The sequence below is a fragment of the Polypterus senegalus genome, chromosome 2, assembly GCF_016835505.1.
Source record: "Polypterus senegalus isolate Bchr_013 chromosome 2, ASM1683550v1, whole genome shotgun sequence".
NCBI classification, from domain to species: Eukaryota; Metazoa; Chordata; class Cladistia; order Polypteriformes; family Polypteridae; genus Polypterus; species Polypterus senegalus.
In genome coordinates this window covers 186,564,330-186,588,784 of record NC_053155.1, presented here as the reverse complement: position 1 = coordinate 186,588,784, position 24,455 = coordinate 186,564,330, and the positions used below count along the sequence as shown (strand labels likewise).

Sequence of the window (24,455 nt, the reverse complement as noted above, 5' to 3'; positions counted from 1 at the left end):
TGTGCCAGTGTTGTGCTCAGTTTCATGCAGCTACAGTATCTGACTCAAGTCAGGTAAAATGCTTCCAGAAAGGTAACGATTTAATTAAAAGCAGTGATTGAAGCAAAACAGAGCATTAACTATTAGTATTTACAATATCATGTTATATGAGCTAATTGCTGTAAAGTAATACCAAATTGACAGTCTTTTAAACATACTAGGAAGATTTTTGTCTAAAATAAGTGAATAAGAAGAACTTCAGAAATAAACACAGCTATTTACTAAATGGTACAGAAAGAGAGAAACATGAAGTCTAGTAATAGATTTTAACTTGAGGAATTCATTAGTTTTAAACCTTTATTGTATGTTTAAATACAGTTTCTAGTTAAGTTGTTTTTTTTTTTAATAAATTAGAGCCATAAAACTTGCTTGATGTTTTTCCATGTAGATTTTTAAAATAAGCTGCAGTTTTGCTTAATGTGAAAATTTAGCAACCATTAAAATCAGATTTCAGTAAGCTGTGGAAAAATATGAAGGTCAAAATTTAGTTTATAAACAAAATAAGCCAAAATTTATAAAAATGTCATTGCATGAGTAACAACAAGTTAACACAGGTAATAATATCTAAATCTTAAACATATAATGGTTTTGAGGTACACACAATCCATGTAAGTAAAATGCAGCATCAACGTCACCGTCATTTATAGGTTGTAGTTCTGTGTTTATTACCAATAATCTTTTTGTATGGTATTTTCTGGTTACTTAATTTAAATGTTTCAAACTAAATTTATATTGTAGTATATTGCAAACAATCTGTTCAACTCACAAACACAAGTCCTCCATTTTAGCAGGTTTTTCATAGAACTTCCTGTCACCTGCCTTCACTTAGACAGATGGACAGATGGAGCAGATAAATGTGCATTATATACACTACCAGCCAAATGTCTAGACACACCCAGAAAAGTTTATGATCAGAACATCATACAAATTAATGGCATTTTTTGCTATCAAGATACCATTACATTTATTTCAAAATATAGCCAATATATTATTAGTGCTTCTAATGGCTATTATTTTTGAGCAGACTTATTTTTATTATTCGCAAATGACTGCCAAGCCCCATAATAAGCAGCCATTCCTTCAGTGTTCTAAGATATATACTCTTTTAGCTTATACTTAATTAGTTATGTATAAATTCTAAGTGGTTATTAAAGAAGCCTTTATAATTGCATTTGCATTTCTGAAACTTGTTATTCTGTTCAATTGGGTTGCAAGGTACTAGCATGCCTAAAGTTAAATTCTGGGCTCAAAAATGGCCATAGTGAAACCACTTTGTCAAGGAACATGTCAGTCTTTTTTTTTTTTTTTTTGCAGAAAGGTTACTCCATGTGAAAGATTCCGAAGAAAGTGAAGTTTTATATAAAGGTTTCCATTACTGTCTTGAGAAAAAAAGTGCAAACTGGATCTAGGCAGGCATGCACAACTGTATAAGAAGATAAGTATATCAGAGTTTTTGACTTAAACAAATGCTTTACATGTCCTCAGTTGGTGTCTTCCTTAATACACACCAAATACCAGAGTCATCTGCAACAGAGAAAAGAGAATTCCAGGATTCTGGCCTTAGAGGTAGAGTTTTAAACAAAAAGCCATACTGTATTTGAAACTGGCAAATAAAAAGGTAAAAACTCGCAAACTAACACAGATATTGGGCTGAAGATCACTGGAAAAATGTATTTTGATCAGCAAACTGGAGTCATCATTGACTGGTAGTGTAAATACTGAAGACAGATTGAGATAGCTAGCTAAGCTTGACAGTTAGAATTTTACTCATCCCGAGAGGAAATTTTATTTTTTATAGAAGCTCAAGAAAGAAAGAAATATAACAAATATAAACAAAAATTGAAGGAAAACTACTAACTTGGTTAAAGATAAAAAAGGTATTGTAGTTAGTCATAGTGATGCATTACAAAGGTATATTTTTGTTGGTATGAGTCCAGTAGCATTTCTTGACACACTTCTACTGAATAATTCTTTGACCATAGTAACTAAATGTTAGAACATCATGGACAAGTTGTGCAGTAATGTTCATAATGGTCATCAGTTTTGTCTTCATTCTCTCCCCTGCAATTATCTCCAGTAGGTCGAGTATTCATCCCATAACCAAGCCTTCTTTGTTAAATAACTTGTTGATTCAGTTAGTTACCGGCCCAGCACACCCCAGTGTAGAAAACTGGACACTTGCCATCAGAGAGTTATAGAACATGTAAAGGATGTCACTAACCACACTGAAGGAACACAGTTTCATGTTTTTGGTATGTGTGTAAATATTAATACCGTGTTTAAATATTTGTAGCATACTATATGCGTTATTTTGGGGTTTTTTTTTGTTAAAAACCTTTAATTAGACATATAACAAAAAAAAGATTTCTACAGGTAGTACTGTGATGATATTTATATTTTTGTCAAATTAACAATTATTTAAATAACTTTGGTTTAACAATAAAAATTATCCATTTGCTGTTCCTTTACAGAAATTATATTATTGAGTGTATAACAGAATAACCTCTGAATCTGTTCATTAGTTAATACCGTACTCAGGTTTAGGGAGTAGTAGTGTGTTCACCTTTCTAAATATAAATGTACTGCCTTTCTACAGTATTTTTTTCTCAGGTAAGCAGGAAGGTTTTTATTTGTTAATCTTCCACCTAATTAGCTGCCAGTTTTATATATTTATTGCCAGCTATTCTGGAGGTACTTCATATATTATGGATACAATGCTGGAAAATCATATTAATGAGTGCTGGTTAGGGCTGAGTTTTGGCACTGGTGTCCCAATTTGATTTGATTCCAACTCATAATGCCCCGATTTGATATGGTATCTTTTTTTATCTTGACTGAATTAGCGTGCACTGATAAGTGGTGGCTTTTTTTTAGAGATTACTTAAACATGCACAGAGAACATTAACATAATGTAGCAAATTAAAATAACACTTTATGTGAAGGATGTCTACATAGTGACTTCAAAACATAAGCATGGAATAACATTTAAGAAGAACTACTCAATAAGTTGACATCAGTATTTGGAAGATGGGGAACAAAATAACTTTGTCTTTTTTTAAAAAAAGAGCAAAAGAGAAAAAAAAAAACTTTTTCACAGCACTGCACTCATTCAAAATTCAGCATAATTTAATTAACATAATGTGTCACCACATCAGAGACCACACATTATGGGGGGCTCCTTGTTTTAATACAATGGCATCTACTTTATAAAATATCTATATAATCTTATGAATAATATTATAAAATTAAATATTGCTTCTTAAATAATAAATGTTATTCAAAAACCTATTCATGTGTTTTGAATCTCCACGTAGACACCATTCAACGACTGTTTGCCAAATTTATTCCCTTTTGGACATTTAAAATAATCTTGAATTAGTCGAAATTAAAGATATACAGTGGGAAGTCTCCTGTCTTTCTATAATTCTACAAGTTACACATATCTTCAGTTGCTCACATGTAGCAGTAATGTTAATTAGTCTCAAAAATGTGTCCTCAATTCCTCCTCAGACAAAAAGGAAGTATTTTAAAATAAGGATGAATAGAACATAAAAGAAAAAGAACCAGCTATAGTGACTGACAAGTCTGTTAATATGATCTGTGCAGTACAGCTTATGAAGCTATTTACGCCAGCTGCTCTATGCACACGCGCACTTTGGTATTGCAGGCTGCTCTGAAAATTCCAACAATTGCCCACTTGTTTGGCTGGGAGTGGCAAATGGCAATTTTTTTCCACCATAGCAGTACAGTAAGCCATGTGCTTAAAGAGAGGCAACGTTTACTGGACTTGCCAACACACAAACTTGTGACTGATGCTGTCAAGTGATGGATCAGTGCATTGGACATGCCAGAAAGGTTTTTGGAATAACAGCCGGCCAGCCAGCCAGCCATCTCAGAAGCTCTGCATACTGTATAGGCAGCAATGTTGCTCCTGGTGTGACAGGTATGTAAGCACACTCGTCTGAAACACATCCTTCACAGCTTCCCTGTCGTTTCTAATAATGTGACGTGATTTGCCATGTAGGGATCTGCTGTCCTGGATGTTCAGCTGTTGCAAGTCAGGGCTACTCTCGCTGCTAACCTGAGAGGTGTGGTGATGCTTTGCTTAAGATCTACATAAAGCCTAGGTACAATAACTTCTCTCTTTGGCTTTCTGGTTGGTATAGCATACAACAATTTAAAAACCTATAATCAGGGGTGGTGAACTCCAGGCCTCGAGTGCCGCAGTGGCTGCAGGTTTTCATTCTTACCATCTTCTTAATTAGTGACCAGTTTTTGCTGCTGATTACTTCTTTTAATTAACTTGACTCAGGCCCCATAGTTGTTTCTTTTTCTTTAATTAGCAGCCAAACAATAATGAGACAAAACAAGCCACCGCATGACCATGTGCCCATTACACAATATCTGAAATTAAAGAGAGGCGATAGTCTTGGTAAGGTTGCTCTCTCAGGTCACCAAAACATTCTGACGGTGCCCTTAGAAAGAATAGAAAAACAACAGTTTTCGAAATGTGTGCTGTGGCAGAATAAGAGCAGCAACAAGCCATGGAATTAAATAACGGGTTTAACTAACAGCAAGAATTGGCTTCTCATTAAGAAAGTGACTGGAGTGAAACTGGTTGGAGTTTGAAGCCCCAGTTTAGCTAGTCATCAGTTAGCTTGTTTCACATCTCATTTCTGCTTGGCTGTCATTTAATGAAGAAAGGAATCAATTCAGAGGGCTGAACTCTTCTAACAGGGTTATTAAAGTGATGGGGAGAAAGCTAATTAGCAGTTAAATTTTTTGTGTTACAACAATACTTAACTTCTGAGCTGCAGAGCTTACATATGGCTTTGCTTTTATCCAGTTCTTCTTTAAAGACACACCATTTAAATCAGCAGGAAGTCCACACATCCACTTTAAGGGGAGAAGGACACACCATTTTATGCTATCCTACCTGTAGCTGGACCCTTAACATTCTATGTGAGATAGTAAAGTGCTTTTTCAATAGAAAGCCTCAACAGGTACATCAGTGACACCTACTACACCAAAAATGAAGATAAGCAAAAATCTACATTGAAATTGAGGAGGAGAGAGATTCAAAATGTCGATGTTGAGACTTTTAAGACCTGATATCAAATCGCTTGAATGAAAAATATAGATTAATTGGAAAATCAATATTTTTACCAAGGCATAGTGCTGGTGAATGTGGCATTTATAGATAACACCAAAAAAAACACATTTTTCCACATTAGCACTTTGTGGAATCTTATTCAGACATCATTATAAGAAGCAAAGTCTAAACTAACGGTTCTCAACCGGTGGTACGTGTAGCCCTTGGGGTACAGGAAGGGTTATGCAGGGGTACGCAGCGACATATAATTTTGCGTTTTTTTTTTCTTCAAATTTTACTTCTGTTTCGATTTCGCACTCAAAAGTAGGAAAAAAAGAAGAAAATGTAATGATTGTTTCAATCGGTTTCAATGCTTTAGTTAAAATTTTTAAACTCAAAACAACCAAAGAGTTTAAAGAAGGTCACCAGTTCGCTGCGTGACTCATTAACAAAACATGTGCGAGAGTGCAGCTATACTATAGCATGGAGTAGATTTGCTTCGGAAAGTGGTGAGGCGTGTCAAGGGGATTAAAGTTTCAAAAATTTTAAATTTCTGCTGTTGCTAGGCCTACAAGCAATAGGTTGGGGGCAACACGTGAGTCACGTCCCCAGTGGGGTGGTAGCTTTTAAGAGAGGACAACCTCTTCAGTGCAAGAAAGGAGTTGAAGGTGGTTATAACGCTTGTGTTCGCATTGTTGGCGGGGAAACCCCAAAAATGGACAGGTTTTTTAGTGAAACGGATGGGAAGTGGTACCGAAAGTGAGTGATTTGGAAGGTGTTGGGTCGTCTTCTGATAAGACAGGCCAAGGAATTTCTCAAAAACGGCCGCAGCAGCAGCAGCAAGATAAGAAGGCACCAGAAGAATCATCTGCGGGCAGAAAAATACAATATTCTGCAGAATATTTAGGCTACGGTTTTGTCAGCAATGGTGTGGACCCTCCACTTCCACTCTGTGTTATATGCAACGAAACTCTGTCCAATCACAGCATGAAACCGTCGCTTCTGAAGAGACACCTGAAAACCAAACATGCGGAATTGAAAGATAAACCGCTGGAATATTTCAAGAGGCAACATGAATGTATGATGAAAGGCACCGCAATGTTTCATGGATATCTGCATACATCCGAGAAAGCTTTGCACGCCTCATATGAAGTATGTCTTTTGATAGCGAAAACAAGGAAACCTCATACTATTGTTGAGGAGTTGGTACTTCCTACAGCACTAAAAATTGCAGAAATAATGATAGACAAGAAAGCAGTCGATACGGTGAAAACTATCCAACATTCGAATGATACTGTATCAAGGAGAATTCGAGAAATGGCTGACGGTGTAATCCTGCAAGTCTGTGAGCAGATCAAACTCAGAAAACAATTTGCATTACAAATGGATGAGTCGACAGACGTATCAAACAAAGCTCAGTTGATGATTTTTGTTCGGTATGTTGATCAGGTGAAGGGACTTTCAGAAGAAGTGTTAGCTTGCAAAGCTTTGCTGGGAAAAACAACAGCACAAGAGACTGTCAGAATTCTTTCAGAGTGTCTCGCCGCTCATGGACTTGAGTGGATGTGGTGTGTTTCTGTGTGCACAGATGGCGCAGCTAACATGTTGGGCCACCGAGGAGGCTTGAAAGCATTGGTGAAAGGGAAAAATCCATCAGTACAATGAAATCATTGCATTATTCATCAACAATCACTTGCCTTGAAACACTTAAGCGTGGAGTTCAATGAGACACTGAACACTGTGGTCAAAGTTGTGAACTTTATCAAGTCACATGCTCTGAACTCTCGGCTCTTTCAACTTGTTTGCCAGGACATTGGTTTAGAACATGAAACTTTTTTTGCATACCGAAGTCAGGTGGCTGTCTCATGGAAAAGTTTTGAACAGGTTATTTGAGCTCCGACACGAAATTTACGTCTTAAAGATCAGAAATCTGCTTTTGTAACACACTTTGAGGACGAGCAGTGGTTATGCAAAGTCGCATATATTGCCAACATATTTGCAAAAATCAATGAGTTGAATTTGAAACTTCAAGGACAGAATAGCGACATATTTTCTTCCATTGACAAAATGCGAGCTTTTCATAAAAAAGTTATCTATTGCAAAAACAGAATTTCAGCTGGACATCTTACAATCTTCCCAACATTTTCATGTTTTTGTGAAGACTCAAACATCGAGCTTTCAAGCTTTTCTATTATTAAAGGATTGATCATAGATCATTTGAAGAATCTAGAAAACGAAATTCTCCAATATTTTCCTGAAATCAAAACGGATGGTGCCCGGAACAACTGGATTTTGAATCCTTTTTGTGAAAACAATGTTGAGACAGTAGAACGTCCTGATGACTTGAAAGAGAAATTATTTGAACTTGTGGCGGACAGAACTTTGAAAGCAAGAATGGACAGCAATGTGGGACATTTCTGGAACAGTGTGTGTCAAGAATACGAAGACTTGAGTAATGCAGCATTGTCAGCATTGTTGCCTTTTCCATCAACATATTTATGTGAAAGTGCTTTCTCGGCTTTGACCGCAATAAAAACTAAAGAACGAAACCGGCTCCAGCCTGAAGTTGATGTTATACTTGCTGTCACCAGTAACCATCTTCGCATCAAATCTTTGATGGCATAAAAACTAGCCCAAGTATCGCATTAGAAAGGTAAACACACACCATTATGAAAATGAGTACTTTTATGCATGAACTTATGCGCGAGGGGTACCCGCGGACATACTTTCACACCCTTTGGGGGTACAATCGCGAAAAAGGTTGAGAACCGAGGGTCTAAACCATCAATGAACTGAACTTGTCCAAAAAGCATAGTTATTTTTTTTTGGCAATTTATCCACATTAACTTGCTGCTCAAAAAATGTATGAACAGTAAACTGCATGTAAAAAAAATATATTGTTTTCTATATATTTTTTACTTGCATATACACATAGACACACACACACCACAGTTTTATATACATGTATACTCGTATATATGGCTTATTATAGAACAAAAGATTTCCTTTAGCCTCACCTAAAAGATGGCATGGGTTTGATTATGTGATAAGTTGTGTGCTTTTAAGTTTCTCACTTCCCTGATAACTTTCTACAGTCTATAGGATGATTTACTATTAGTTAGCCGTCTTTCTTATCTATGTCTATATACATTTAGGAGTGTCTTTGTCTAGTCAGATTTTCTCAAGTAAAATAGAGAGATCACTTGTGGCTATCCAACAGATCAAATGAATTAAATATACAGTATATACATTATTTAAAAGAGACACACGGCAACATTAATTACATTTTATAATAGAATCTTTTCAGATACTTACAGTTTTCAGTATGAATTGCAAGAATACTTAATGATGCATACTTTATATTACCACTGCTGGGTGGTATGAAAGTGTTTGCAGTGTTACTGGCACCAGTTTATTAGTGGTTTTGGTGTGAAATTGGCATTTGTTGCAAATGCTACCATAAACACAATATGCTAATCTGAATAATAAACGAACAATTAATAATTCTTCCATAACCTTTCAAAGCCCTTTAATATTCTGGATTGATAAAAGCAATTATTTTGCTAACAAAAATAAATGAACAAAGCTATCTGCAGGCGATACAAAATAATAACAAATAATTAAGTATTCTGAAAAGTTTTAAAGACAATATTGCTACCAGATAAATTTTCACTTTAAAGGAAGCAGTGTGTTCATACCTGATTTAGTCCTTTCAAACTCAGCATGGCTCTGACTTCCCCCTAAATAAGGGCTAAACGGCTGGCTGCTAAAAAGGTTCTCACACTGCAGACTGTGACACAGCTTCTCCAGAAAGCGGAGCACATATGACGCACTAGTCACTGATGGCAGCTGCACCAAATGCTTCCCTCCATCAAAAATGGCTGCATGTAAACATGGGAGATAACATTAATTTTAACATGCAATAAGGTTTTTACTTATATATATATATCTCAACAGGAAAGGCAAAGTGCTGTGACTTGCTAAAATCAAATGTTAAAGACAGCAGGAAATCATTCATAACATGTTATAAAGAACTTAAATATACATATACTACACATACTATATATACAGATATGAAATGAATATTAAAAAAAATAACAGAAATCAAAGAACTTCAAAATATGCTACCTAAAGTCCCTGCATTCTAACAGAAATCAATTGCTTGATGGCATAACCATCTGAAGATACTCATAACAAAAACAATGTCAGAAAACAATGCAACAAAAAATTAAAATTATACACCTTATACTCGAAAGAAATATTTGATTCCACTACTGACTATAGTATTTAATTAATAAATCTTTCTGTTATGCAATATAATATTTTATATTCCATGCAAACCTGTGTAAGCATCATTCTTGCACGCTTGTCGTCACTATGGAAATACAAACAGATGCTAAAAAGGCTATTTCATCATGGAGATGAAGGTAATTGTGTGCTGCATCTCTACTAGTTAAAAGCAAGGATGGCAGAAGCATGCTATTTAGATGATTAACCTTGATAAAATATCACCTTAAAAATGATCTTCTTCCGAGTTCATATTTGATCATTTTGTAGTGAATAATGAGATGGTTCAGCTTGACCTTGCTAACATAGAGTACAGTGTTGCTGTTTATTAAGAGAGTCTAAAATGACTATGTTACTTTCCCTTTGATGCAGACCACTCCTTCTAAGCTAACAACAAATGGAACTGTCAAGATCATGGTACAAGCAGTCTCCATTCTGCTCTCCATCATCATTTTCTCAGTGGAGTTAAACCATAGGAGAAACACTGGTTGTTAAACAGGCCTCACTGAGCGTTGCCTAAAGATATACTTTCCTTCCTACTGCTGATAGCCAATCATTTATGCCCATCTATGAAATAATAATTCTTTACATTTATATAGATACGCAGTGATAAGTCTGTGAAAAGCTTTCTGCCAGCTATAACAATTTCTTATATAAACATTTATAGACAAAAAAATGATTTAGGTTTTTAAAATTCACTTTCAGGGACAAAAACTTTCTTAATTAAGATTTAACTAGGAGGCCCTTGATGTTTCTAGACCTTGCTTACTACCCAGCAGAAGACAGTGTGGAACATTACACTTTGAGCTATGGATTAATAGAAGCCCTCCAAGAGCATGATACGCCCATTAAAAAGAGCCTGATCTTTCTGAAGAAGATCCTGCTTAGATGCTGTCCACCTCATCTGCAGACAGCACAGCCTTCACCTCATTCCCCATTATGGTGACTGTTATCTGGGGTCTCTTGCATGATGAAAACCCACCATCAAATTTTATTAGGCTTAACTACAGGTGCAGATAGCTGTTCTGGTGACAAATTCCTACATCATCTTTCTGAACTTCTCCTAATTTCCAACATCCAAGGATCATACAATGGATTTTTTGTTTTGACAACTTCCAGAGGTACTATGCTATTTATCTCTGTTTGCCACTTTTCACTGGTGCTATGTGTCTGCCTTTTTTCAACTGCTGCCCCAGTTCTTTTTTTTCTGCTGGATGTGTTTTTCATATTTAGACTGGTTGGATCTGTTTTTACTAGCCATTAGACAATGAAGCTTATACATGCTGCTTTGTGTCCTTGGAGCTAAGCGGAATAATTCTACCTGTCTGGTGTGACTGTCTGTCTGCCTACATTCCTAGAATCAATTATCTGCAGGTGTTCACCATGCCAGGCTTGCTTTGTAAAACTATTGCTCCCAGATGAAGGGGGCATTATTCCTGAATGATCAAATCATACATAAAAAAGTTGCCATTTTTCTTCCTCTCTGCAACTTGGCAGAAACTAGGAGAATACTTGCATTTAAATATACTGCCCCTTCCTGTGTATAAATTTATATTCAAATCCAAGTTTGAAAGAAAGCTGTTAGTGGTCTAGATGCAGTGTTTAAACCAAGTTGACCGCGAGGTTGCTATTCATAGTGCAACATTGATGGTGTTAAAATACTGTTTGCTGTTTATTCTAATCATTTATTGCTCCCCAACCCCAAAGATGACAGCAAATTTTGTATTTGAACTAGATGATTTGCTTATGTTTGCCTCATTTGTGTGCTCTGCAGGGATTCTGCTATGGGATATCAATATACAAGTGGCCATTAACTTTTCTTTTGCTAATATATTTCTGGCTTTTCTTACTTAATATTAATGTTTGCAGTTAAGCAAGCAGTTATTTTGGTCTTGATGACACTGCTGTCTCCGATTCTCTAGCTGGCATCTCTGATCTCAAACTCATTGAACGTAATTATTGCGTCCCATTGCCTAAACCTAACATGGAAACTAATATTCAGGTCAGGCTATCATGTTTTATATAGATATAGATTTTTTGTTTAGTTTTTTTTTTTTTTTTAAAGTAAAAAAGTGTTCTCTCCAGTTCCTCATTCTCGTTTCCATGAAACCCTCTGTAAAGCTTTATTAGAAGTTGTTGTGAACCTTTATTCCGAACAGATTTTTCTGTTTCTGAATTAGTTGCAAATTCTAACTCTACAACACCCTCTAAACATAATCCTGATCCTAACTCTCTTGCTACAACCTGTGCATCCGTCATCTCTAGTTCCATCTCCCATAAGTTGAATAAAAGGTTGCTTCTGGCTCAGTTTCACTTGCCATCAAAATTGCATTTGCTACCCCATCATTAAGAAAACTCGTCTCAGTTCTTTCATTGACGACAATTAAAGACTCCTGTCAACTTCTGCATCCTAAAAGTTATTGGAAAGGAGGCCTGCTACACAACTTCAATCTTTCATTTTCAAACTGTTTTTAAGCAAAAAAAAAAATTAAGTCTGATTTTTCCATTCTTCACATTACATAGATGGCTCTGACATCCTTCTGTGTGTTAATACTGATATACTCAGTTCTCCTACAACTTGACCATAAGGCTTCTTTTCAAAATCATGATGTTTTTCTTCAACTGGTATTGTTAACACAGTACGTTCTAGGTTCACATCTTATCTCACTCATGGGTAGTGTACATGATTTAGAACACTGTGTGGGCATCAACATGCACCACCTTCAGAAAGTTCCCTAACTGGAGAGTAGTATTAAGGGCACTAACGAAATCAGAGAACATAATACCGGCCACAGTACCAATATTGTCTTGGTGGGAGAAGACTCTTAAAGTTTATATTACTGAAGAATAATTATGTTCTATCTTAGAAATTCAAGTTTTTAAATTATCAACAGTCAATTTAGTTGACCACATTATTAAACAACTGTGAGGTAATTTCCAAATATTTAAGCCAATACTTACTTAGGAAGGGTCTACAAAACCAAGGCTGAAAATTAAAAAATAGTGTTTAAAAAATGTTAATTGTAAAAAGTGAACTACAACTGCTGCATGCTAAGAAAATCAAAAAATGTACTTTTCAAAAAGACATCTGAATTTTGTTTTGCTATTATGTGAAAAAGAAAATCATATTGTTTGCCATATTTGTGTTAGCCTGACAGCAAAATTAAAGAAAACTTCCCTTAGCTTTACAGTTTATCAAAATAAAATAGAAAAAAAATATATTTTAGGCATAATCATCTTAAGTCAAAGTAAATGAAAACCTGTTTCTTGGAGAAAAAACAAGAAATGCCTGTCAACACTGCAACAATGGCCAATGATTTGTTGTTTCAGCAATTCATTCAAAAACAAGAAAAAGGCATAAGATGGTAAAACTACAAAAATGAATGTTACGCATCTGTGAATCAACAAAACAGCAGAGTCACAAAATTATATTTTGAATATTAAAAATGATACAGTTGGTTTGAATGAGTGACAAAACTAAACCCAAAAATAATTATTACTCGTTTATCAACCACAAATTAGCTTGAAAATTGATGAAAAATTGTCAGACACTGCAAAAGAGATGCTCGGAACAACTATAAATTCTATTTTGTAGAATCTAATATTTTAAATTGTCATTTTTATACTGCAGAAAACATTATAAACTGTATATAATCCTTTTGTATTATTTGCTGAACTGTATTAAAATTCCACTATTGCATTCTTTTTTTTTGTTTGTTTTTAAATATAGATTGGGTACCACACAACCGGGAGATATAACTTGATATACATGAATAGCTCAGTGAAAGAGACACATCCTATGTTATTAATTAATGCTAAGAAAATTAAAAACATTTAACACTGATTACACATTATACATTGGTTTGGAGTAGTTTATGCAGAACAAAGACCTCAAGATTTAATGCTTAGGATATCTTAAACAACTCGCTCCTTCTTGGCACAAGCATTCCCATGTGTCATTAGGCTTTTTCAGGCAGGATAATAGTCCATAATACTAGGCCACAAAAATCCCTGGAATAGGCTTTTCAAAACAATGACAGTGGCCTCCTCTGGTCACCAAATTTAAATCCAATTGTACTGTACATTGTTTGGATTAGGTGAGATGAGCTACTGAGGGTAGAGATCCACCCATCCAGCTTTTTTTGAACTTGCTTATTTTAGTCAAGGATTGTTGAGCCTATTCCCTGACTAATTTATGCTTGTGTGGAAGTAAATACAAAACTTGTTTTTTATTAAGCAGATGTATATACTCTCTGTATATATGGTTAATACAGCCTTTTAAAAGGGGATGGTATTAGAGTTATATTTTCTTAATGGTACTTCTAAATAAAGTGTCATGATAGCATCTCATAAGACATGATGCTACTATAATGACAGTAATAAATAGCTAGTATGATCTGTTATTAACCCAGATCAGATAAAGATTACAGTATTAGGATTACTCGCATGTGCGTATATAAACATTAATGATAGCCTCAGGTTATACAGTAAATAAGGTCAATAAAGAATCCACACAGAGTGAGGTGAACAGGCTCGGGTACTATAAACTTTAAAAGGACGTTTTAGAATGTCATAAGTTTTGAAATATGCAAAGAAAATGTGGCTCATCATTATTTCCTGCAAAGAGCCTGCACTTGACACTACTGAACAATGCCTTTTATTAACACTCTAATGAAAAAAGTTAGGCTTTAATAAAATAGCAATGCTAGAGAATACTGCAGAAGTAAGAAAGCAAGTGGCCAATTTAATTTATATTAGATTGGTTTACTCGTACAGTGTGACAAAGAGCCGATTAAAAAATGACGCAACCTAGAAAAAAGAGCCTGGTCCTAAATATGGCCCGTGAATGACTCAAATAATACCACTACTTTTATTACATTAAATGCTCTGATCTACAAGTGGAGTAGATGGTATAGGATCAATGTGCATTAAAGAAGCAATTAGATAAAAAAGCAAGAGTAACAAACAGTTCAAGAATATGAGGGAATGGTTAATTATATTTTCAAAGCATTTGCTAAAATGTTACAAAGATGGGCTACAATATGGTCATAATAAAAAAAAATAAATGTAATATTAATTACACTGTTTAGAAAACCACTGTAAATCAGCATGACTATTAAATGTAAATATGGCACTGTAAAAGGAATGAACAAAAAGGAAGTTCCCTCTCCCGCCAGATCACCAGGATGGATAAAATTTAAACTAATGAAAATCTCAATTAGCTTTATTCCTATAAATACAAATGGTGATGAGCATTATTCAGCAGTAATTGTTAACTATAAAACCAGAAACAAAATGTTCTAAGCTGATATGAAATACATATAAAACTTAAAAATAAATATTGTTGTTACATTTCTATTAAAATCTTATTGAGTCTGAATTTAACCTAAAGCATCCTTCACTCCTGGGAAGCTGTATTTTCATATATCTTCAATTTAGCCTATGAAATGCTCTAGGTTGATGAAAGTTATTATAACAACTAAAACCTAAAAACAACTTATTTTAAATGCAGGTTTTAGTCAATTTTATAATATTCTTACAAGTATGCTCCTGAATGCTACAGAAGGAACAAAGCTACCAATTAGTGTATAGCATTTACCAAGTCATCTAACCTCCCAGTGTACAAAATGTAAATATATTAAGTGCTTTAGATAACAGGATTAGCGTGAAAAAAAAATATATATATATATCTCATCATCAGAGGCCAGAGTACCTCTCGCACAGTATCAAACATGAAAGAGCAACCAATGCCTATCGCAGGCTCCTTCTGCCCTCAGATTGCTCATGTTACAATACACAGAAAATTCATGCAAGCCGAACTTCCAGAATAATTTTGTAGCAACAAACACTCATTATTTAAATAATCATGCTAATTTAGAAGTAACATCTAAAACACTGCTTAGAAATTCTCCAGTACCTGTAATAACTTCACCACCATGGGGTCCTGCCTTGAGAAGGTTGAACACAATTTTGTGTTGGTAGGCACAGTCTACGCATGCTTGAACTGCTTGCTGTAGTACTACATTAACTGGGCCTGGCCCAAAATGATCGGGAAGTTGTTGAACACGTTTCCTATCCAGGTGAGGTCCACAGTTTCCATGCTTATTTACATAGACACACACTGGAGATGTAAGATAAACAAAAGATACGAGTAATTAAAAGTACATTTTTTGTGCAACTCAATTAAAATAAATACAAATGTAACCAATACATCAGACAAAAATTAGTGACCCAGTCCCTGATTTAACTGATAACAGAATGTTCCAAGTCATTCTTATCAAAATATATTTATCTCGTGAATAATTCTTTTTGTGAAATCTTATTTAAGTACTTCTATACAAAACCCAATGATAAGATACCTTCAAATTATCTCACAATAGTTTAAAACCCTGCGGTGGGATGGTTTGTTTCCTGCCTCGCGCCCTGTGTTGGCAGGGACTGGCACCAGCAGACCCCGTGACCCTGTAGTTAGGATATAGCGGGTTAGATAATGGATGGATAGATAGTTTAAAACCATTGTTAAACTATTATATCATTAATAGAAAAGTAGTAATGTTGGCTTACAACAATTTTGTATATTTGAAATTTTCTAGTTTTATACAAAGAGGTTCCTGGTCTGGCGTGATGAATGAGACGGCTCTGTGATCCATAATCTAATTCTATGTTAGGAACAGTCTGACAGATGAAATAAGTTTTTGCTAAGACTATGATCTGCAGGGAACTTCAAATGCATGATTTCAGAATTACCAATAAGACTCTTTTAAAAACACAAGACATGATGAGATCTCCATGTAGCTAGCACTACACAAAGGACACATCCAAGAAAGTTTTCTTTTGGCGAGTTTTCCTGTCTCAGTTTACTGGGATGTTGATGATGTTACTTTTATTTTAAAAGATAGGTCAGGTCCACAGACTTCTTTGATTACTTTGCATTTATTCTATGTTAGTGATAGTAACTAACTATAGAATGACCACAATAAATCTATGCCTTCACAATTCTACCAGAGTTAAAATGGATAGCTCTTTGTTCTTCATAAAGGCCATACCATATTGTGCGACTTTTCCAGCAATTTGTAGCCTTCATTTACATACTCTTGGAAAGTCGGAGCAGTCAGTGGCATGCCCCAGTAAAACAAATGACATGCCTAGCATCTTACTACAACTAGTCTTTAACATGTTCAAATACAATCAAACAGGCTTGATTTAGCCTTTAGTCATAGGGACAGACTGACAGACAGTGCATGAGAATGGTCAACCAATGAAAGCACATCTAGAAGTATAGATAGGAAAAAGAAAAAAGGGGCAGAGATTGCAATTGAACTCAACATACCCTTTACTTCTTTATACAATGCCATCTCCATCAGACAACACATTTTTGGCTGTCACAAAAATGGGAAAACATCACTGCACGGGAAGGTTGGCACTCTGTCAGTAAATGTGACATGTCCAGCAATTTCCAGTCACTTAAGATGACATCAACAACAGTGTTTATTTATATAGCACATTTTTATACAAATAATGTAGCTCAAAGTGCTTTACATGATGAAGAAATGGCCTGGTACCCCATCTAACATACCCCAGGACTAGAAGTTATATAATGTGACACTGGCTTAATATGTATCAAGAAAAATAAATGTCCTTTGAAATCTGGTCTAACAAAAGAAGTTTAAAAAAAGGACAATATTTAAGTTTTAGATCAAACTCACAAAAAGACTGAATTGCTCTTGATCTCAAATTGTAGCCTCATAACAAGTGAAATGAATACTTTTAAATTTTTTTTTTTGATATTACTACTAAAAAATGTTACCAATGTTTCTCTTTCACTCTGAAAAATGCAATAATGTCCAGATAACTGACATAAAATCCCCCATAAATACAGTATATTTTAACTTGACTTGGGAACACAACAGAAACAAGAACACATGTGGAGTTGACAGTGCAGAGGTGATATTCTGACAGCACTTCAACTTTAAAAAAAAAAAAAAAAAAATCTTAGTTAAAACAATATGACTAACATTTCGTAATTCTAACAACCACCACTAGTACATGCTTGATTTTAAGGATCATCGATCATTATACATAACTGCCAATCAACATAATGGCAAAACAAAAATAAAAATGGTGCATAGAAAGACTCATATTAAAATATATATACATTACAGAGTTACACAGCTAAAATGTGGAATGAGCCAACTTTGAATAAATAATAATTCATTAGTTTGATGCTCTTAAATTCCAAATGTTTAATAATATAATTAGGGTAAAGTATCACATTTGTGTGCAAAGAAAATGAATGTTAATATTAAAGACAATGAAATGAGAAGATGAATAAACTGTACAGTAAACATTTCTTGTAGTACTCAGTACTGGAACATATGCATAATTTTGGTGAAAGCATATTTTATCTATCTGGAAATGTCCACTTTAGTGTGTTTGTTAGAATTAGTTGCAAAAATGTCCATACTGTCCATTGCATAGTTAAATGCAAAATTTAACCATTACTAGAAATACTGACCCATTTAATTGCTTCACCAGTACAATATGAACCACCATTTCTATTTTAATTATTTACCTGTTGACATGACTGCATTCAAGCTGGGATGATTAGAGCTTTCCTTTGGTAACTGAGTACTGTTCAACTTTGCCTCCAAAGATGCAGTTGGAACAGCAGCAGAGACTGGATTGTAAACTATCCTAGGTTTCCTCTGGAAAAATAACAGGTATTTAAAAAAAATAATAATAAAAAAAAAACACAATGTTGACTTTTGCTGCATATTTCTAGCCATATCTTCAATATAAATTCTAAATGTTTATTTGAAATAATATGGACAATAAATCAACAAATCTTAAAATAAGGGTGATATTAATGAACACCATTTAAAATATAACAGTCTAACTAGAAACATTTCTGAAACCAATACTCTTTAAATTTTGAATTTTTTCCCCTGACAGAACAAACAATATATTGTACTAAATTTTAACTAATATACATAACTAAAAAAAGATCACTTGCACAAATTAGCAAAGGATAATTCACAAAGCAAGAAATGCAATTTATAATACAAGAATAAATGGCCATAAAGAAAGACACGATTTCCCTGGGAATTTCTGGGCTGGGAATTAAAGATTTAATGAAAATTGGTTCATATTTCATTTTAATGACCAAAACACAAAAATTTCAGTTGTGACAACTTAAGTACACTAAATTAATTTTTTTATATGTCTGCATATCAAGATTTAACCTTCATTTAAACAGAATCTACAGATAAAAGTGATAACACAAACATCACGCCACATTTACATTTTGTAGTGGACTGTAATAAAAACATTTGAAATACATCAGTCTGTGTGTAATGAATGAATCTAATATACAAGTTTCACTTTTTGAATGGAATTACTGAAATAAATCAACTTTGTCATGATATTCTAATTTTATGACCGGCACCTGTAAATGCGAAATTCACATGTGGAAAAAGGAAGAACACCCCTACATTTTTCACTAACTCCAATACCTAAAATCAGAAGCAGGTGCACCAGGATCAGGTGCAAATGATTAACACATCATTAGAAAGGATCTTGGAGGAACCGTTCTTATATAAACCTCAGACATTTTGTTTGGTTTGCTCTGCGTTGTTGAAGTGTGTGCTATCACCGTGCCTAGATCGAAAGTGCTCTCTGTGGCCTTCAGACAGGAGGTTATAGATTCCTGACAGGTTCTTTAACCAGCCTGTTACCAACTATCAAGCACAGTGATAGAAATGTTAATGTTTGGGGCTGCTTTCCTGCTTCAAGGCCTGGGCAGCTCATCACCATTGAATCCACTCTGAAATTTACATTGTACCAGAGGGGCCTTAAGAATAATATGTGACCATCTGTCCGAAGATTGAAGCTCAACCGAAAATTGACCTTGCAACATGAAAATGACCCTAAACATACCAGTAAATTCACCAAGGAATGGATGAAAAGAAACAAATAGAGGGTTCTGGAGTGGCCAAGAAAAACTGTGGATCTGAATCCCACAGAGATGCTGTGGTGAGATTTGAAAAGAGCTATGCATGCAAGACACCTCTTAAACATTGCACAGCTGAAAGGATTCTGCAGGGATGAGTGAGAAAAGGTTATCCTAGTCAATGTCAGACTGGTAGACAGTTATAGGAAAACTACTACTTGAGGTTGTTTCTGCTAAATGGGGCAATTCCAGCTATTACAACCAAAGGTGTATTTACTTTTTCTAAAAGCAGAAATTTCATATTTGTTCATTGACTAAATTATTGCAAGTCAAATTTTCAGTTTTTTTGCCACCAATTACAGCACCTTTATCTATAGATACAATCTTGATATGTCCACATAAGTTTAAAAAGAAAAAACATTTCACAGTGTGTATTTACTTTTTTACATGACTGTATGTTTTTAATCAACTTTTTATGTTGGTATTATTCCTAAGAAAAAATTACTTTTTCTGACAAAAACCAAATGTCCTTTTGACTTGCCACAAATATTTCTGACAAAAATGTAAAAACTACTTGCCAGTGACTTTATACTAAGTTACGTCTTATAGTACCTATATTTCATGCTTCTTTCCTCAGTTCCTCCTGCTGTAGTCACTGCCTTAGCAGCTCAGAAGACTGTCTACCTGTGATGTTTCGGTTTTCATCTTGAAAAATATCTACTGTGCACACAGCTGAAAAGTGCCTTATATAGGAGACTAGCCGAAGCCTGCCATAGCATACAGCGGTGTAAAAATAGGAACGGAAAATGGTGAGAAAGGAATTCAGTATAATAAAGGCTTAGGAAACCACCGTCGCAGTATAAGGAAAATAGCGAGGAGAGAAACCAATGCCAATGGTTGAGAGAGTACCGTCCTGTAGCAGGCTACGGAAAACATAGAAATATATAGATAGACGCCGCATTCACTGTGTTGCACAGTCAACACAATAAGTCAGCACGTTCGCCCTATTGTGAGTGGTAAAAGTGCCATTTAAACTAATACAGGTAGACTTGGAAACCGGGTTTTCTGATGAAAAAACAACCTTTTAAACAGTATCGTTTACATACAACAGATTTTGGCGAATCGTTTACATACAATTTTATATATACTAATTTTACATATTTATATCCATTTATACACTAAATTCATGTGTATCCCACGGTCTTAGAGTTGGTGGGTGTGGCTCTCTGTCTTGCTTGCCCTTAGTTAGAGTTGGCGATCGTGGCTCTCTGTCTTGCGTGCGGTGTAAAGTCAACATGGCTCAGAGGTGCATGTGGACTTTTGCACAGACGAAAGTGACTGAGGCTGTGTTTGGTGAGTTGTTGCATGCCTCGAGAGCGACGCTGGACTCAGGAGAACGGTTACAGTTGGCATGCGTGGCTCTGTCGTGCGTATCCCATGACACAGTAGGAGGGTTAGAGTTGGCGGGCGGGGCTCTGTCTTGCTTGCGCTCACTGTCTTGCGTGCCCTTAGTGTCATGCTTAAGCTCAGTGTCTTGCGTGCCCTTAGTGAATTTTATATATATATATATATATATATATATATATAGATACTAAATGAGAAAATGTGGTGCCATGTTTCATAAATTAGTAATTACTGTAAGCAAAATGACTAATAACATTGGGAGATCTTCCAGTGCCTATCTACTCATGGATTCCTGTTTAAAAGAAATTGATCTGTATTAGTACTAAAATGACATTCATCATAAGACCCCCAATACTGTACAAATAGAGATTCAAACTGATTATTCTAGACACGTGACAGCCTTCAAAATACAACGGTCTTCAAAGATTTAATAAGAACAAGCAGATGAATAAGATATTATTATTTCAGTCTTCCAAACTATACCAATACACTCTTGCAAATGTGTGTACTAGGCAAATTAAAATTAAAAAACCTGACTGAGTAACCCTAGCTCAGCATAGAGTTTCATTTATTACTGAAATCCCACAATACATTGCTATTTGGGCTTCACAATACAACATTCCAAAAATATGAAATTTTAATAACAGAAATATACTATATGGTTGGTGTTATTTATCACTAGACATACATTAATCACTGCTAAATGATGTCAAATTAGTGTGCAAATACAGATTTACTTTTTACATTTTGAAACTTTTTTTTTTTTAAATAAACTTAACATAAAGTAACAAAGTATTTGCACTGCAGTTACATAAGGCATACTGCTTGTTAATTAGTACATGCCAGTAAGAATTCCACTGTACATGTTAAACTAATTAATCTAAATCTATGATATAAAGTTATTGTAGTGAAAAGAACATTAAAATTTAATCTTTTTGTTTTCTAAATTAACATCAAACATTGCTTCAACAAGAGCTATCTTTTATTTCCTGCTTGAATGTTTTACTCACCCATCAGCTGTGGGTCCTGACTGGATCTATGAAGAGTTTATAATGTTAAATTTATTTTTAACAAAACTGAGAATGACAACATTCTTCATGAAGTTGAAACCTCTTTCCTCTGTGACACTATAGCCTGCAGCTGAAAATACTCACAGGATAAAGCACAAAGCAGGGACAGATGTAGGACTAAACAATAAAAGCAAGAACTGGAAGATCCACTTGTGTATAATTTCTCCCTGCAGTAATCTATACCTATTTCTGAATCAGTGTAAGTGAAAACTGAGCTTGCTGCTCTCAGTAGTGTTTCAATAGTTCATGAGAATTGCTTCAATATGATGGTACATTTGTGCCTTACTAGTCAAGAGACAGTTTGATTTGAGGACAAGTCTGTGAATGTAGTGGTGCATTTATGAAACAATGCTGCGATTCACTATAGTAGTTTGAATACGTGACTCACTAAATTATGTGTGTGAAGCACATAACCTGTGGTTGAAACCTACTTTTATATATGGTGATGTCTACGTTGTGTACAGACAACTTTCACCCTCGCATCATTATAAGGGCAGTGAATAACAGTTCTAAGTCCAGTAAATTTGTTAATCAGGTTTTTAAATTCTCCACTTTCGATGCCTTTGTGTTTCCTTTCACTCACATAGTAATCTCATGCAATATACAACACGAGGGCACATTTCATAATGGCAGTATTCTGTATAATAAAATTCAATGCATAATTTTGTTTCATGTTTAATATATACTGTACATACTGTATATACATACACACTATATAAGTGTTATATAATAAAAGGCAAGAGGTGGTCTAGAATAGGCGCTCTCATTTTTGGAGATGTGACCTCTGAATTTTGACTAACTAACTTTTTAATATTGTCACTCAGAACCATAAAGGAGTCTAATCCCCCTCCTTTTAGTAATTTCTTTTTATATACATTACATTATACATACAGTATACAAATTGACAACACCCAGGATCTATGCCTGGGAGTAATGTTGGCCAGCGACCACAAGAGGGTTATAATTTGCGATGAACAAAGGCAAAAAGGTGCACAAAGAAAGTGGTGGTTGGTTTGGGAATGTGTTGCTGAGAATTAAAATACAATAAATAATATAATATAAAAAAATTCCGTGCATAGCATGGGCTAACGATTTGTACTTTTATATTCAGACATTGATTTTCAACCATGCTTCAACAGAATTATTTAAAAAAATAAACTCGTGAAACAGGCCTGGACAAAAATGATGGTACCCCTAGAAAAGACTGAAAATAATGTGACCAAAGGGACATGTTAATCCAAGGTGTGTACACTAATTAGCATCACAGGTGTCTACAATCTTGTAATCAGTCAGTGGACCTATATATAGGACTCCAGGTAGTCACTGTGTTGTTTGGTGACATGGTGTGTACCACACTCAACATGGACCAGAGGAAGCGAAGGAAAGAGTTGTCTCAGGAGATTAGAAAGAAAATTATAGACAAGCATGTCAAAGGTAAAGGCTATAAGACCATCTCCAAGCAGCTTGATGTTCCTGTGACTACAGTTGCACATATTATTCAGAAATTTAAGATCCATGGGACTGTAGCCAACCTCCCTGGACGTGGCCGAGGAGGAAAATTGATGACAAATCAAAGAGACGGATAATAACGAATGGTAACAAAAGAGCCCAGAAAAACTTCTAAAGAGATCCAAGGTGAACTTCAAGCTCAAGGAACATCAGTGCCAGATTGCACCATCCGTCGTTGTTTGAGCCAAAGTGGACTTCATGGGAGACGACCAAGGAGGACACCATTGTTGAAAACAAATCATAAAAAAGCCAGACTGGAATTTGCCAAACTACATGTGGACAAGCCACAAAGATTCTGGGAGAATGTCCTATGGACAGATGAGACAAAAATTTAACTTTTTGCCAAGGCACATCAGCTCTATGTTCACAGACGGAAAAATGAAGCATATCAAGAAAAGAACACTGTCCCTTCTGTGAAACATGGAGGAGGCTCTGTTATGTTCTGGGGCTGCTTTGCAGCATTTGGCACAGGGTGTCTTGAATCTGTGCAGGGTACAATGAAATCTCAAGACTATCAAGGGATTCTAGAGAGAAATGTGCTGGCCAGTGTCAGAAAGCTTGGTCTCAGTTGCAGGTCATGGGTCTTGCAACAGGACAATGACCCAAAATACACAGCTAAAAACACCCAAGAATGGCTAAGAGGAAAACATTGGACTATTCTAAAGTGGCCTTCTATGAGCACTGACCTCAATCCTATTGAGCATCTTTGGAAAGAGCTGAAACATGCCGTCTGGAAAAGGCACCCTTCAAACCTGAGACAACTGGAGCAGTTTGCTCATGAGGAGTGGGCCAAAATACCTGCTGAGAAGTGCAGAAGTCTCATTGACAGCTACAGGAATCGTTTGATTGCTGCAATTGCCTCAAAAGGTTGTGCAACAAAATATTAAGTTAGGGGTACCATCATTTTTGTCCAGGCCTGTTTCATGAGTTTATTTTTTTAAATAATTCTGTTGAAGCATGGTTGAAAATCAGTGACTGACTTTCATTGGTTAAATTTCATAGAAATTTTATTTATTATTACTTTTGTCAGATTAAAGTTATTTCTGTGACCATTTTGAGTTTTTCTTTCATTGACTGAAGGGTACCAACAATTTTGTCCACGTGT

General features: G+C 35.2%; 1 protein-coding gene across 6 annotated transcripts in view; it reads right to left on the bottom strand.

Moving 5' to 3' along the window:
* Window positions 1-24,455, bottom strand: part of scml2 (Scm polycomb group protein like 2) — a 216,729-nt gene that overhangs the window by 24,517 nt on the left and 167,757 nt on the right. For all 6 annotated transcript variants that reach the window (XM_039745029.1, XM_039745026.1, XM_039745030.1 and 3 more), the window contains 3 exons: window positions 17,991-18,123; window positions 15,336-15,539; window positions 8,830-9,012 (listed from right to left, as the gene is read on the bottom strand). In XM_039745029.1, coding sequence (XP_039600963.1) covers window positions 8,830-9,012; window positions 15,336-15,539; window positions 17,991-18,123 — 520 coding nt within the window. The remainder of the gene's footprint in view (window positions 1-8,829; window positions 9,013-15,335; window positions 15,540-17,990; window positions 18,124-24,455) is intronic.